The 15247-nt window shown below is 40.6% G+C and overlaps 1 protein-coding gene across 3 annotated transcripts; it reads left to right on the top strand.

Moving 5' to 3' along the window:
• Positions 1–291: 291 nt before the first annotated feature.
• On the top strand, positions 292–15160 carry npat (nuclear protein, ataxia-telangiectasia locus). 3 transcript variants are annotated; one of them, XM_037776413.1, is made up of 17 exons: positions 292–489; positions 1977–2101; positions 2184–2244; positions 2698–2770; positions 3607–3647; positions 4499–4741; positions 5154–5229; positions 6015–6138; positions 6454–6542; positions 6700–6781; positions 6943–7039; positions 7188–7304; positions 7579–8898; positions 9477–9580; positions 10800–10881; positions 11038–12392; positions 14376–15160. In XM_037776413.1, the coding sequence occupies exons 1-17, from the start codon at positions 453–455 to the stop codon at positions 14454–14456; spliced, it is 4107 nt and encodes a 1368-aa protein (XP_037632341.1). In that variant the 5' UTR covers positions 292–452; the 3' UTR covers positions 14457–15160. The 3 variants fall into 3 exon arrangements, with proteins under 3 accessions (XP_037632341.1, XP_037632340.1, XP_037632342.1); XM_037776412.1 differs by having other exon boundaries at positions 6451–6542; XM_037776414.1 differs by having other exon boundaries at positions 293–489; positions 1977–2095; positions 6451–6542.
• Positions 15161–15247: the final 87 nt, after the last annotated feature.

Here is a 15247-nt window from a genome sequence, read left to right as displayed (position 1 = left end):
CTTCCTGTTCATGGATACAACCGGAAACAACCGAGTGTGTTCTGTAATTTTAGTACCAACGTTAAAACAAACTTCTTATGTTGTCAGGTGAAATATTAAAAACGCCATAAAGCCCATGCAGAAGTAATGCTCCATATATTACACTCATATATATGTATAAATGAGCCTGTAGTGAGCAGTGGAGTTTTAACGTTTCGGATTGGACTACAACTCCCAGCATTCCAATGGGCATATTTATTTTGATACACTTCCGGGTGACGCGCTTGATTTCCCCGCCTTTTGAGAAAGCGACAACTGTCCCAGACAGACAGGACGTCGCCTTCCACAATAACAAAATCAAAATTTGACTTTGACGCTTTTACAACGGATTTCTGAGAGACTTTTTTCCTGAATATGTAGCTACCTATAGCTAACTAATCACTCTTTATATATCAAGTAAAAAGGCAGCCGCTATGTTGCTACCGTCCGACGTCGCTCGGCTTGTTTTGGGTAAGTCTAGTCTGGTCCGGTGTTACAACGGACGAAGCAAAGCTTGTAGCTGAACGTTAGCGTTAGCCAACGGCTAATCAACGTCAACTGCTAATCAACGTCAACGGCTCAAAGCGTACAGACGTTAACTAGCTTAACAGTCAGCGTTCCAAATCGCATACTTTTTCTTGTATACTTGTAGTGCAGCTGTGTAGTGTTACATTTAGTATGCATAACATTGCTCCTTTAGTACGCACTGTGCGTTCCAATACCCACACTACCTTACCATTTAGTATGCCAGAAAAAGATTTAGTATGTCCCAATAACATAGTATGTCAAATGCAGTAGGACGTCCTACTACTACACCCGGTCTCTTTTAGCATAGTATGCAAGCCAGCATACTTTTTTTTTGTAAATATAGAATAGAATAGAATAGAAAGCTTTATTGTCATTGTATTAAATACAACGTGATTCACAGTTGCCACTTCTGGTCAGTGCTTTAAAAACTTGACAAGACAAGGCAGATAAAACATATAACAGGTAAAACACACATAGTTATAAAGTAAATAAAATAGGTAAAGTAGATGTAATAAATAAATATAAACAGAAGTGTTACACTAGAAGTATAAAATATAAAAATATATGTAATGTAAACAGAGGTAATTGCATTTGTAAAATAGGTAGGGTAGATGTAATAAATAAAATGTAAACAAAGTTGCATTTGAGGTGTATTTTGTGTCAAGGATATATTGCACAGACAAATGTATCACATTCAGTGTATTAATATTAAGTAAAATATGTTTTATTGATTTTCAAAGATTTTATCCCACAAAAATCACAGATAAAAAACATGTATAAGTCAAACAAAATAGATATCATTCATCAGATCTGATTACAAAGTTAAGTCCAAATCCCCTTCCCTATCCCTATTCCCTATCCATCCATCCATCCATCCATCCATCCATAGGATCACAGGTTACAGAATACATTTAGGTGCATGAAGGAAAGATATACAATAAACAAATGACAGGGGGAAAAATAATTAGGAAAATAACTTAGAAAAAGAGAATAAATAAATTAAATAAAAGGGCCTCCATATCTTAACAAAGGTTTGAGAGGAACCTTTCAGCGTGTATTTAATTTTTTCTAGTTTTAAGAAATACATAACCTCTTTGACCCAGTGAGAAAAGGATGGAGGAGTGCGTTGTTTCCATTTCAGGAGAATCAAACGTCAAGCCAGCATACTTTTCTGGCTATTCTGACCCACAATCCTCTGTAGGTCCTCAAGTTTCAAGGTGCAATGTTATAAGAAGTAGTATGTCCCAATTGTATGCATATACTGCATGCAACAGTATGTACTTTGTAAGGGCAGCTGCAGTACGTACTAGGAGTAAAAAGAAAATGTATGCGATTTCGAACGTAGCCGTGGTGTATTATTTAAACTATCCGTTTGAGCTTTGCTGTGCTCCTCTTATACTGGATGTACTGGTTAAATGTCCTTCCCTCAGGTTACCTCCAACAAGAGGGACTGTCCTCCACAACCATAGCTTTCATCCATGAGTGCCCAAATCTGAAGGAGTATGCAGAACACACCACTGAAGATGGGACTATTCCTGCTTGTGTTTTTGTAAGTGTTAGCTACGTTTTTGTCACTTAAGTGTATGTCAAGCCCATAATGGTACATCTGTGATTTATTGTTTTTTTCCCTCACACAGTCTATCTTTGGGAAAGGCCTGACAACCATCTTAAATGAGTATGTGGCTGCCAAAACAAAAGGTGAGCTCATCTGACATTGTTAACCATAATCCCATTACAAAATGTACCATTTCCTGCAGCTGTCAGACTCCACAACTAGCACTGCTCCCAGTAGACCACTTACACACCAACAACTGACAATAACCTGATATTTTCAAGTGGAATTTCATTTCATTCTCACTGTGCAATATCATTTTCCACTTGTGCAATTTTGTTAATAGTCTGTTTATTGTCAATACTGCATATACTGCTCCTATTTTTATACTTCCTTCTATTTAAATGGTTCATATTTTGTTACACTTTGTTTAGCTCTTTTTTACTGTGTTAGCTGATGCATCTTGTGCACTTTTTGCACTATCCCCTTTGCTGCTGTACACTGCACATTTCCCCACTGCGGGACTAATAAAGGAATATCTTGTCTTATTTGTTATATATTCTTATTCATGTGTCATGCTTGTGTTGTTTTGTCAACAGAGTCTTGTCATGAGGTACCTGCCATGATGACTTCCCTGTGGAAAAAGCTGGATTTTACTCTCAACCAGATCAAGTAATGAGCTTCAAGTTTCAGCATCTAAATCACTGCAACTATTTTGAAACTGACCACAATCTCAGGCCCTGTTCAGACCTGATATTAACATGCGTCATGAGTGATCTGATCACAAGTGGACAGCTTTAAGTATGTTTGTTCACCCCTGGCAGTAGAATGCGTCTCAACATACGTCTCCAGTGACCACTTGTCATTCGATCTCACTTCCCCGTTTTATATGCAAATAAACACGAAGTAAACACGTGGCTAAGGGGAGTTAAGGGCCTGACGCACCAAGCCGAAAGTCGGCCGTCGGACAGTTTGGGGCCGTCTGTGAACGTCTGTCGCCCTAGTTTTTGTGATGTGTCCCGCACCGTCGGTTCTAGTCTGCCCGTGTCAGGGGCTTTTTGGCAGATTCAGCATGTTGAATCGAGAGGAGAGAAACGTGAAGAGAAACGAAAGTGAGGAAAACAAGCAAACTAGTAAAGTCAAGAGGAAAAAAACAGAAGGATCTTCTCATTTTTCATCTCAAACAGAGCGTTTCAGACAGAGGGTTTAAAGAGGTGGCTGCAGAACAGCTGGTATGAGAAAAATAAACAGTTTTTTGAACATTAAAGCAAATAAACACGTAGTAAACACATGGCTAATACAGCAGACATTGTGACGTAATATTACATGAAATAATATCCTACATATTCACACCTGTACTTAGTGCTGTCCACTTGTGATCTGATCACTCATGTTAATACCAGGTCTGAACAGGGCCTCAAATCTCAGTGTTTTCTATTCAAAGCTGACATTAAGTTGGATCTTCATCACTGATATTGTTCTGTTATTCTTCTATATGTTTTACTTAGGTCATTGCAGAATTCCCCCGCTATATCAGCATATCAAAGAAGTAAGTTGTATTAGTTTTTTTCAATTTGATGTTATATTTTATTGTTCACTAAAATCCTTGCAGACAAAAGGTATGTTACTGCCATATTATACCATATGTATACAGATTATATAGCAGTGTTTCCCATCATTTTTTATCAACACCCACCCAAGTACTTTGAGCCTTCAAGATTTCTGTGGTTAGCACTGCCGCCTCACTTAAAGAGGGTTGCAGGTTCAAACCTGGTTTGGGGCCCTTATGTAGAGTTTGCATGTTCTCTGGCTTCCTCCCACGCTCCAAAGACATGCAGGTTAGGTTAATTGTTGACTCTAAATTGCCCGTAGGTGTAAATGTGAGCGTCTCTATGAGTCAGCCCTGTGATAGTCTGGCAACCTGTCCAGGGTGTACCTTGCCTTCGCCCAATGTCAGCTGGGATCGGCTCCAGCCCTCCCTGCAACCCTGAATAGGATAAGCGGTTACAGATAATGAATGGATTTCTACCTTTCAAATGTATGTGGGGAATGCAGTTGAAAGTGTAATTGTAGATTATTTTAGGATGATGCATTTACAGCATATGCAGCTGTACATATTGGGAAAATCTGACTGCCTGAAAATGGCTTCCCTAATCAGGTGCTTATTGTGATTACGGTGGTTTATAAACGGTAAATCAAACCAACACGACTAAATTCGCAAAATGTGGAAAACACTGTGGTTAATACATTGAGTGTGCAAATTATCAGCATCACCCACTCTTAACACGGTAGTCAAACTATGATTTAAGATAAATACTGTATGAATTAGGTTGTCTGGCTTCTGTGTTTGCTCAGGGTTTGTACGTAGGCCTTTTATTTACTGGCCTCTGTTCATTGCAGCACGTTCACGCATTGGAATGGCAAACATGGCTAGACAGCGGGTCTTGGCCGTGGCTTCAGCTGGTGGCGTCGTCTGCTCATCAGTTTCTGAAACGAGCTCGCTCATCAGCCCATCACACATCTCCCACAACATGCTCGGCCACTCCACTCCCGTGAGCTACACTGCCACGCACGCTCGCCCAGCTACCGGCAGCGGCACCCAGCAGCAGATTCATGATGTCAGCCGATTACTAAATACACCCAGTAAGTATCACAAAACATTCAGTACTCTCTATATTTTATTTTTTATGTACAGGGTACTTGAGGAAGTGACAATTTAGAAGGTTGAGGTGTTTTGTTTTCACACGTCTTATTGAATTGAATTTAAAAAATCTAAAAACAAATATTCACTTTTATTTTACATTCTCAGCCAAGGTGGTCATTTCTCTGCGCTGATTTAATACAGTAGATAAGTTGAAACAAACATGTTAGAGCTATTTTCTTTGAACAAAATTATTCCTTTATTTTCGATGACGGCTTGTTGAAGCCCAATAGGTTTCTTCATTTTGTGTAGGGCTCTTGAAAGATTTAGCAAAGCTCAATTAGCTCTTTGCATTTTGGCATGCTTGCAGGCCGTTGCCTTTATATGACATGTGACATAATATGTCCTTTACAGGGGGTTCACCTATACAGATAATTGTTTCAGAACCTCGGCTAAATCCAGGCCCAATGTCTCCTGCACGACGGAAATGGTAAGGATATTTATTTATTTTATTTATTTTAAGGATGATTTATTGCTGCATTGCAGTTAATGTTAACAACCCATTAACGAGAGAGCGTTGAAGACGGACTCTGTTGTCCTTCTAGACCTGTGCCTTTTTCATGGAAGACATTTTGACATATGACAATAAAGCAAAGGTGTAAATAATTAAATGAATGGCTGCCAAATTCCATTTAGCTGCTTCAGTTTCAGGGTATTTTTGTTGTGCATGCTGGCTCACTGTGACACTGTCATTACTTACTGGGACACATGACTGGCACGAAGCCATCGTTGATGTTATGAGTCACACCTGTGCTTTTCCTACTATGACAAGTGTGGCTGTGGTTTGATTCTGTTTAGGTGTGCCAGATACAGGGCTTTGGTTTAGACCTCAATCACAGCCGACATTTTGACATGTGATTGCAGGGAAAGCACAGGTGTTGTTTATAACATTTAATGATAGCTCTGTTCAATTCAGGTGAGCCAGAAATGCGAATAAAAGGACTACGGACCTGGTTCACCTAAATGGACAGGAGTCATCATAAATGTTATTAGTTACACCTGTGATTTTCCTGTTATGACAGTCAAAATGTCCACTGTGAGAAATGTTGATTGGCTCGTCAGGTTGAGGCCTTAGTTTGTGGTGTTTTCAAGTTTCAAAAATTGGTCAAAGGTGCATCAACAATGCGGTTGTTGTATGAGATTGCGTGTTTTGTCTGTGCCTCGTGCATGTTAGCACTTGGCAGCCATCTCTATAATCTTTTCTGCTGCCCTCAGGGACACCCCCAGGAAGAGAGGTGGTGCTCAGATTGGGTCCAGTATCCCTGGCAGATGTGCAATGACTGTCAATACCCCCAATGCAGAACCCCAACCTGAAGAAGGCGTAGATGAGAACTTTCCCGTAAGTAGATCTGTATGTAGGGTGTTAGGTTTCCATAAGACCGAGACATTTTGAACAAACAAGAAGCGTTTTCACTCATGCAATGATCTTGGTCCATCTTGTGCAGCAAATTAGTGCTAAATTACCAGCAGATTGTCACCTTTTTAGGACACCTGAAATAAATGTGTTTTAGTTTTTGAGCTCTTGACCAATTAAGTGATAGTAGAACATCATGGAATCAGAAATAGCATGCTCTCTCTTGAATGAATTCTTCTTTTTTAGATTCATGTTTCATATATTTTGTGACTTCACAACACATGCTAATCTCCACAGCAGCTTGTGATACAAAATGCACGTGACAAGATATTGGGGGACAGATCGCTACAAGAGAAGCTAGCTGAAAACATCAACAAAATCCTCGCCAAGTAAGTGTTGAGTTAGAACTCTGCATTGCCTCACTGCGTATGTATTAAGTTGTTGTGATAGATGATTTTGTTAGTGACAATCAAAGTTGTGACATGACTGCGAGCATTTTATAACATGGCTGTACTAATTTCTGCTCTGTTTCATCTCAAATATCAGTGAACCAATGCCCCAAGCACCTAAGGCCCCTTCAAGTACAGTGGAGGCAGACCAGTCTATAGATGAAATCCTGGGATTACAGGTGCTGAAAAACTATAAATACTAATATCATAATGGTATAATTTCTTTTTATTTCTCCTCAAAAATGTTCCTCATAAACATTTCTAGTGATCACTCCATCAAGCTGTGCTTATTTTCCTTTGTGTCATTACATTATTTCCTGACATATGTCCTCTGATACAGGGGGAAATCCACATGAGTGACGATGCCATCCATGACATTTTGGAGCAGACTGAGTCCGACCCAGCTTTTCACGCCCTCTTTGAGCTCTTCGATTACAGTAACTATGACCTACTTTGCTTTTATTTTGTTTGTTGTGCAGAGTACTTACTTAGAGTACTTAGTACTGAATCACTTCTTTTTGATTGTGTAATAAAGCACAATGGAAAGCCATTGTAAAACAGACTTTTTATAATGTGTATTTGCAGATAAAACCAGATTAACTGATGGTGAACCAGCGGATGGAGATATTAGCAGTAGTCCAGAAGAGAGCGACGCTGCTGGACCTTCATCTACAGTCGGACCCCTTCAGAGTGATGATCCAGGTATGCTTACAATCTAATACAGTAGTAGGCTCTCAGAAGAAGAAAACACAGGTGTCACCGTTGATTATTGTCTGCTTCACACAGGTCAAGGCAGGTTTCTTGAATTCAAAGTTGGAAGCGCGTAAAATGTGTCAAAAATCAATTAATTTTCCAGTTTAAACAACTTTCCATGTGAGGTGTGTGTGTATGTGTGCTGACATAATGGCATCCTTAAATCAGACACACAGGTATAATTTTTCAGATTAATCACCAAATATTTCATTTTATTTTTCAGGCACTACACACACCGATGCTAACGCTTCGGATACAACAGTGAAGATGAGAGGTGGACAAGAGCGTAAAACCAGAAAGTCTACTGCTCCCATCTTGTTAAAGAAAACAGCTCTTAACCCCGGCGGCAGAGCATCCAGAATTGAAAACAGTTCAGCCAAATTGTTAGTGAGTCATGGGGATCACCAAGGCGTCTCATCTGCTGCAGTGCTCTCAAACAGAAAAGAAAATAACTGTGTTTTTGTAACGCCGATGGACATTGATGAACCGTTGAATACGCCTCCCCCTCCTTTTGACTGTATGGCCACAAGGGACAGCCCCTCCATCACAGCTGACCCCAGTGAATCAACCATTCTTCCCTCTGCTGCATTTGCTGTGCTGACATCTAATGTTGACAGAAAACAGGAACATAAACAAGCACAAGGATCTGAAGTGCAACCTGCTCCCTCTGCTTTTTTGTTTCCTTTACAAGTTGAACTAAACAACACTCCAACGCCGACTGCTGACCTACCTCATATGTCACTTTCAAGCAGTGAAAGAGATGCTCTACCGGGGTCGACTCTCTTAGTAACATCTGTATCTGCCTCTTGCACATCTCCTTCTAGCAGTGCCACAGTTATAACTGTACCTGCCACACCTTCACCAGAGTCCACAGCAGCACCTGGCTCACCCACATCTGCTTCTACCTCTGCAACGCTTACAGCTACACCTGCCTCATCCTCACCTGCCTCACCCGCATCCTCCTCCTCTTGTGCGTCAGTTGTTGCAGCACCCGATCCTCCGACCGTCAACCACACCACCCCAAGCAAGGCCGCAGCTGATAACAGTGATATAGTTTCTTTGGAGATCATCATCAGCGATAACCAGGATGAGAATTCTTCCAGTAACACGGCTTTGAATCCGTCAATTTCTTGCATTTCTGGAGAGAAGATACCCACCATCTATCTTTCCTCTCCAGCTAAGCCCTCTGGAGTCCCTGGCACACCAAAGGCCAACTTGGATGAGGCAGCACAGGCAGTTAGTGGCTTACAAAGCTCTGAGGCACATGCTAGTCCTCTCCGCTGTAAGGCTGGGGCAGTAGTCACATCCCCATTAACAGGGACATCACAGGCACAGCAAAACTACATAATTCAACTACCCCTGGACACCACTAACGCGGCCCTCCAAGGAGCCACTGCCAGCTATATCCTTGTGACTGAATCCCCGAATAAAGATGCTCAAACCAGACAATTGCTACTGTCTCCTGGTGTCTCAAAGGGACAATCTTTGCCCACCAACCAGTTTGGGGTGACCACACCAACTCGCTCTCGAGGCTACTCCACCGGTAAGAGAAAACAGTGGGTCATCTCAATAGAAAAAACGTTAATCTCCAGTATCACAAGCTGGCTTTGAGTGTTGTAGTTTCAGCTTTTGATGTTAACTTTGGCATTTTTGTTTGAATTTCTTAACTTACTGTGAAGGGGACACTTTCCCCTTGAGGGACTTTGGGCTTGAAAAATAATCGACAATGTTGCTTCTTCCCCGTTTGTGAACATGTGATGATGAGTTCTGTTCCTATGAAGCAATGCACAGTTTTGTGCTCGTCCACATTAACACATAGGTTGCACTGCAAAATAACACAGAATATTACAACTTTTGAGGTCACTCTGACAAATAATTCAGGAAACACTATGGGTCATTTTGACTCTTGTTTGTGGTTTTGGACTTCCTTCCTTCCCTGAGCTAACATGCAGCACAGTGTTGATGGGATTTCCGTCATCTATTGTGTGTTGGACCTGGAGCAGAGGATATGGCGTGTTTTGTTTTTCTTTGTTGTTCATTGCCTACCGACTGTCAAGCCCATTACTATTATCTTTATTAGTGTTGGTATTATTTTAAAAAATCTTTCTTTTTTTCATGCAGGGCCAACACTCATCTTACCATCACCTGTTGTTAAGCCTGTGATGCTCCCTGTTTCTGTTATGGGGCCGAATACTCTGGGGAAGGTCCATATGGTGTCCAATCAGGTAACTTTATCTGCAGTAAGGTGGTAGTCAAAGGGAATCTCTTTTCTTACCATTTTCACCGGAATAAAAAGATAATTCCTGATCATTCTGGTGATCATCTACCATTCTGCCCCTTGGAGGAAATTTCTCTTTGACACTAACATTTAACACTTTGGTCCATGGCGAGGTATCTTGAGATCTAATTGGCATATTTCCATGAGATTTACAAACCACATGCTACCCAAAGCATAATTCTGCTATTTTGGACAACATCTCATATTTAAAGGACCAATATGTAATATATTTACTTTAATAAATCATAAAATGACCATTGTATGTCATCAGAGATTAAGGAAAAATGCTAAATTGAAATACTGGCTTCTCTGACAACAATGCTACAGCCCGTATGTTCTCCTTTGAGATTTCCAATGCAGTCCCGAACGTCTGTTTTTGTTTTGGCCGGTGTGATCCCGTCCACTGCCCATTTCAACACCCCGTTGACACATTTGAAATAAATTGGCACGCAAACACAGCCTTCTGCATTCTACCCAACCTGAAAAGCCTCGGCACATCTCTCTGTGGTCCGTGTGCCGCTGGGTTATCAAGGTGGCAAGTATTTGAGACACACAGACGCTTAAGTGATTCTGACTAACGTTACTGCTGCTGGCTAGAGGCTAACGCCGTGATACTAACACATGCTAACTGCTATCAGTCACACCGAAGGAGCGAACGGGCCACGGCTCCAATGTTTTAAATTTAGACTGCAGTACTCATTTTAAAACGCTAGCTGTCAGTACTACATATTGCTCCTTAAATTGTCACTATAGTAAACAAGATGTCCAAACAGTGACAGCATTTATGAAATTTGGTTTCCAAAAGAATAAATCTAAATGTTGCCTGCTGACCCATAAGTGCTCCGGCCAAAATGTCAACTTGTACACAAGACATGTTATACCCTAATTGTCAGATTACACACAATTTACTAAACATATTTATCCTTCTAAAGTAATAAACACTTAACATTTTAAAGAGCCCATTGTCTTTTTCTTCATGGCAAACATTGCATTAATAGTCCTACCACTGGTAAGGCTCCAACAATTGTCAGTATGTTTTTCAATCTATCCAAGACTTTATAATTGTGTAGTGTGTGTTATAATGAAATGAACATTGCTGCATCATGGGGGTTGTAGATGTTTAGCAATGTCCAGAACAATAAAACGTATCATTGTTATATTTACAGCTTGTTGCCATATCAAACCCAGTACCGGTACAGCAGGCAGAGCCCAAGTCTCCCACAATGGCAACCAAACGGTCACCTGCTGGTAAGTTACAAGTTAATTTGGAGCAGTGCTAGCTGGTGGTATATAATGGTTGATATCCTTTTCCTTTATGTTACCAAAGGATGTCCTCAGTGTTCCTCTGCTTATTGTTTTAATGTCCCTGGTTTACTTCTCTGACCTTATTTCTCTGAATTTCAGGCACTGAGCAACACCTGGTTGGTAAATTGGTTCAACCTGGAAACACAGGCCAGCAGGATACAGCGATGGGTCCTAGACATAAGAGAATTTTATGTTTTGACCGTAATGCAGAAGTTCAACCACAAACTGCTAAAACAACAAGAACCACCAAACCTCCAGCTCCAAATACATCACAAACTGTCCAGCAGACTGAGAAAGATGACACACAGTCGGTGATTCGAAAAACACCTACTATCTTGGGTGCCAACAAGCCCAAGAGGAGGATAGAGACTGTCAGATGCTCAGCAGATCCCCAGACTGGAGGTGGCTTCATGAAGGAGGCAGAGAAGTCCACGCCTCCACAACAGCACCAGAAAAATCTTCTTAAAAAGAGCTCTCATAAACAAGATCATAGCACCAATAATCAAGAGTCTCACCGTGCAAGTACCAGCAGGGTTGATGCCTCACAGCCTGAGACTTTGAAAAAGTCTGAATCGGGAAGGAGATCAAAATCTATTGACAGGAAACACAATCATGATAAGGATGGTGATGGTGATGGAGCAAAAGCTAAGGATTTTCGTACTTCTAGGTCTTTGTCCTCTGAGTCTGCACTGAAATCAGGAAGTAGAAAGGAGAAAGAGGAGAGCAGCAGGAAAGAACCTGCAGAAAAAGCTCCTGGCAAGTCACGTGAGGGGCGTACAGAAAAGAGGACTCCCACTCAGGAGATGCCCAATGTGACAGCGAACAAGGAGAATGAAATGAAGGGAAGCTTGCAAGAGTCAACACCTTCATCCTCAGCTTTAAGAGACTTTAGCCCTCCAGCTGCCACCCAGCCTGCATCTACTCCTCAGTCCAAGGCTACAAAAGCACCCTCGAAGACCAGCTCTCTGGCCAAGCAGGCAGCTGAGATGCTGCAGGACATCCAGGGGCTCAACTCTCCTCCCACCCCAGTCAAGAGGCCTGGAGCGGGCAGTTCAGACCACAGTCTTCCCCGGACCCCTGGGACTGGCCGTAACCAGGAGGAGTCCGTTGACCGTCCTAGGACTCCTTCGCGTCACAAGAAAGGTAAAGATGGAGAGGGGACTCCCAAGCGTCTAATACCTCCCAATACCCCAGATGTCCCCGGCTGCAGCCCAGCCAGTGAGGCTGGAAGCGAAAACAGTATTAACATGGCTGCTCACACACTCATGATTCTTTCACGTGCTGCCATCGCCAGGACAGGCACTCCACTGAAGGACAGTTTGCGTCAGGAAGAAGTAGGAGAACATTCGGCCACAAGCTCAAAGAACTCTAAGAAACGCAAACAGTCTTCTCCCACAGCCAGCCCGCGTGCAAAGAAAGAGGCAAAACAATCTCCCAGCAAAAAGACAGACCGGGTGAGTACAACACAAGGATTTGTCATGTTTAAAATATATTATTGTTATTATTATTATTATTATTATTATTATTATTATTATAATGAAGTCCAGGCATTTTACCTTAAAAATTTGGGTAAACTTCTCTGTCAAATATTAATTACAAAATGCTCCAAATTAATTGTATTTCAAATACAGAAATATTGGCCATCTCTGATTGTAACCCTTTCAAATATCAATTAATTATTATTATTATTATTATAGGGCAGATGGCGGCCATTTTGAATTTCCCCAGATTTCAGGATTTTTCCCTTTGGATTATTCATTAACCCTTTTCTTATGTCAAAGAGGAAACCTTTAGGAGTACGATGCAAGTATAATAGGTCTTGTTGCAATTTGTTTGAGGTCAAGTTACAATTTTACTGGACTATTATTGTTTTCTGTGATAGATAAGTTCTGCTTCAGCAGTAGTCTGTTTTCAGATGTAGTTGGATGTAGGGCTGTAAAGAAACGAGTATTGTGTTTTTGATTAATCATGTGGTCTATAAATTGTCAGGAAATAGTGGAAAATGTTACAATTTTGTAAAGCCTAAGTTGATATCTTTAAATTTCCTATTTTGTCTAAACACCAAAGATATTTCTATCAAATATGACGAAGGAAAGCTGCAACTCTTCACATGTGAAAAGCTGCAACAAGGGAATGTTTGATCTTTTGGATTGAAAAATTACTTTCAATCTTTGAAAACAATCAATCGATTAATTTTCTGTCGATCAATGAATTGACTAATTGTTTCAGCTCTACTTAGATGTCTTGCTGGTTTTGCTATAATTTCAAAAAAAGCAGACAGTGTTTACAATTCCCACAACCCTACAAGACAACTACCAATATGCTCTAGCTCTGGCTCTCTTAAAGGTAGGTTCGGTAATGCTAAGAAACTAGCAAGAGTGCATGAGATTTTTTAAATGATTCCACCGAAAAAACGAGCCCAGTGTTGTTGACTCGTTTCCAATGAAAGTAGCAAGCAGTACTATCTCCAAATGTCGTTGAATCTAGCTAAAAAAGTCTGCTACACTGACAGTCCGTCCCTTCAGGCCTCCCTCCAATGTCACTCCCCTAAATTATCATGATGAACATGAACATATAATGAACGTAGCTGTCTAGCTAGCAGCTTGTGGAAGACTCCGGTGACGTACAATGAGTGCGTGCAGGCAGTTAGGTAGACAGACAGGCAGTGAAATGATTGGACGGGTTTATTACAGTCCTGCGACAGCCACAGATACCAGATTATTTTCTCCTTTTTTTGCCTAGCATTTCATTTATTGATTGCTGTCGGGATGAAATGAGAATTTCAACAAATATAACAATTTATTTGAACAGCACTACCAACCCTACCTTTAAGCATTCTAATGATAATAGGCCAAGCCTGACAAAACAGCATAAACCTGAAGAAACTTGAGTTTAGTCTTACAAATTAGAACTGAGCCTGACAAGCTGAGTCTGTGAGATATCCTAAAATGACCACAGTAAAAACCCTTTTTAAAGACATGCAGGTTTGGTGCATTGGAAACTCTATGACCTGATGGTGTGAATGTGTGTCTACATGTGTTAGTCCTGTAATAGACTAGTCGGTCAAGGGTGTCCTCAGTAGCCCTGAACAGGATAAGCAGTTTACAGAGTGGATGGATTAAGGTGACAATGTGGCCTTAACTCTGGTGCCACCATCAGGCCAATCTTTCTGTTATTTTGCCCCATTCATAAAAAAAACTAAGAATACCTGAGTTGTTTCTCTATTTCTCATCCATCCAACACTTGTGTTTTGGTGTGTAATGAGCATCACATCTACACAGCGCCACACGATTTTCTCTTGTTGAACAGAAATTGAGGTGATTTCACCAGATGAACAGCCTATTGGTATCACTGCTTTTCATTTAGATGGTAATGAAGTGTTTATGCATACCACATATTATTGTTGTGTAATTCTAACTTTTGATTTAAATCTGCAGGAAAGGAAGAAACTTGTAGAGTGCTTTCCCAGTGACTTGGATGTGGATAAGTTCCTGTCTTCACTTCACTATGATGAGTGAAACTAGACACACCAACAGGAAGGACTACCATATCACAACCTGCTTAGGTTACTATCCAGGAATAGATCAAGCCATCTGCTAAACCAGTGCCTATGGTTCCTATTAGTAACCTTGCCCGAGACCTTATAAGCTGTAATGTCTTCTTCAGCCAATGAGGGACTTTGATTTGGTTGATGAGCTTCCAGTGTTGGTGATCTGAATAAAAGCCTGTTAGATGCAGCAGAAGTAGGGCAACCATGGCACTTTGTTGTATTATTTTTTTTTTTATCCTCATGCTCACTTCTGTTTAAATTATCATTGTTTTGTACTACAACTGACACATTTGTTGTGGGGCATGTTGACATAATGGGTGCGTGTTGATAAAATGGTGACACAAAGCATTTTTTCTTGGTCAATATTTGACTCTTAGTTTGATAAATCCAGCTAACACTGACATGTTTGTATGTAAAAAAAATGTGTTTTGGAATAGTAATTTTTAGTAACACTGAATGAAGAGCTCTCATCCATTTTAGTTTTTCATGTTCAGATTGAAGTCTGATTGAAAAATACTAAAGTAATGTGAAGATTATATTTTATGAGATACATGTGTGTTTACATATATATTTTGTTCTTTATTGTTGGTAGAAGACACACGAAATGGCTGCAATTGTTCAAAATTGCGTACTCAGGCTTCATTCAATGTTGTAATAAAACAAAGAAATGGTCTTGTGTGTGTGTTTTCCTCAGTGTACACAGATATATCTTTGGCTAGGAAAGTGCAAGGCTTAAATGTCTTGTAGCTCAATAAATAC

This window comes from Sebastes umbrosus, chromosome 7 (assembly GCF_015220745.1).
Source record: "Sebastes umbrosus isolate fSebUmb1 chromosome 7, fSebUmb1.pri, whole genome shotgun sequence".
In the NCBI taxonomy this organism is placed as follows: Eukaryota; Metazoa; Chordata; class Actinopteri; order Perciformes; family Sebastidae; genus Sebastes; species Sebastes umbrosus.
Note: the sequence above shows the minus strand (reverse complement) of the source record. Positions and strands in the feature narration are given on the sequence as shown.

What these genes read in the sequence shown, in the direction of transcription:
- npat (XM_037776412.1), top strand. Translation starts at nt 453, where the DNA reads ATGTTGCTACCGTCCGACGTCGCTCGGCTTGTTTTGG. An exon ending in TTTACTCTCAACCAGATCAA is followed by an intron (nt 2,771 to 3,606) that starts GTAATGAGCTTC and finishes TGTTTTACTTAG; the next exon opens with GTCATTGCAGAATTCCCCCG. An exon ending in CCGATTACTAAATACACCCA is followed by an intron (nt 4,742 to 5,153) that starts GTAAGTATCACA and finishes TGTCCTTTACAG; the next exon opens with GGGGTTCACCTATACAGATA.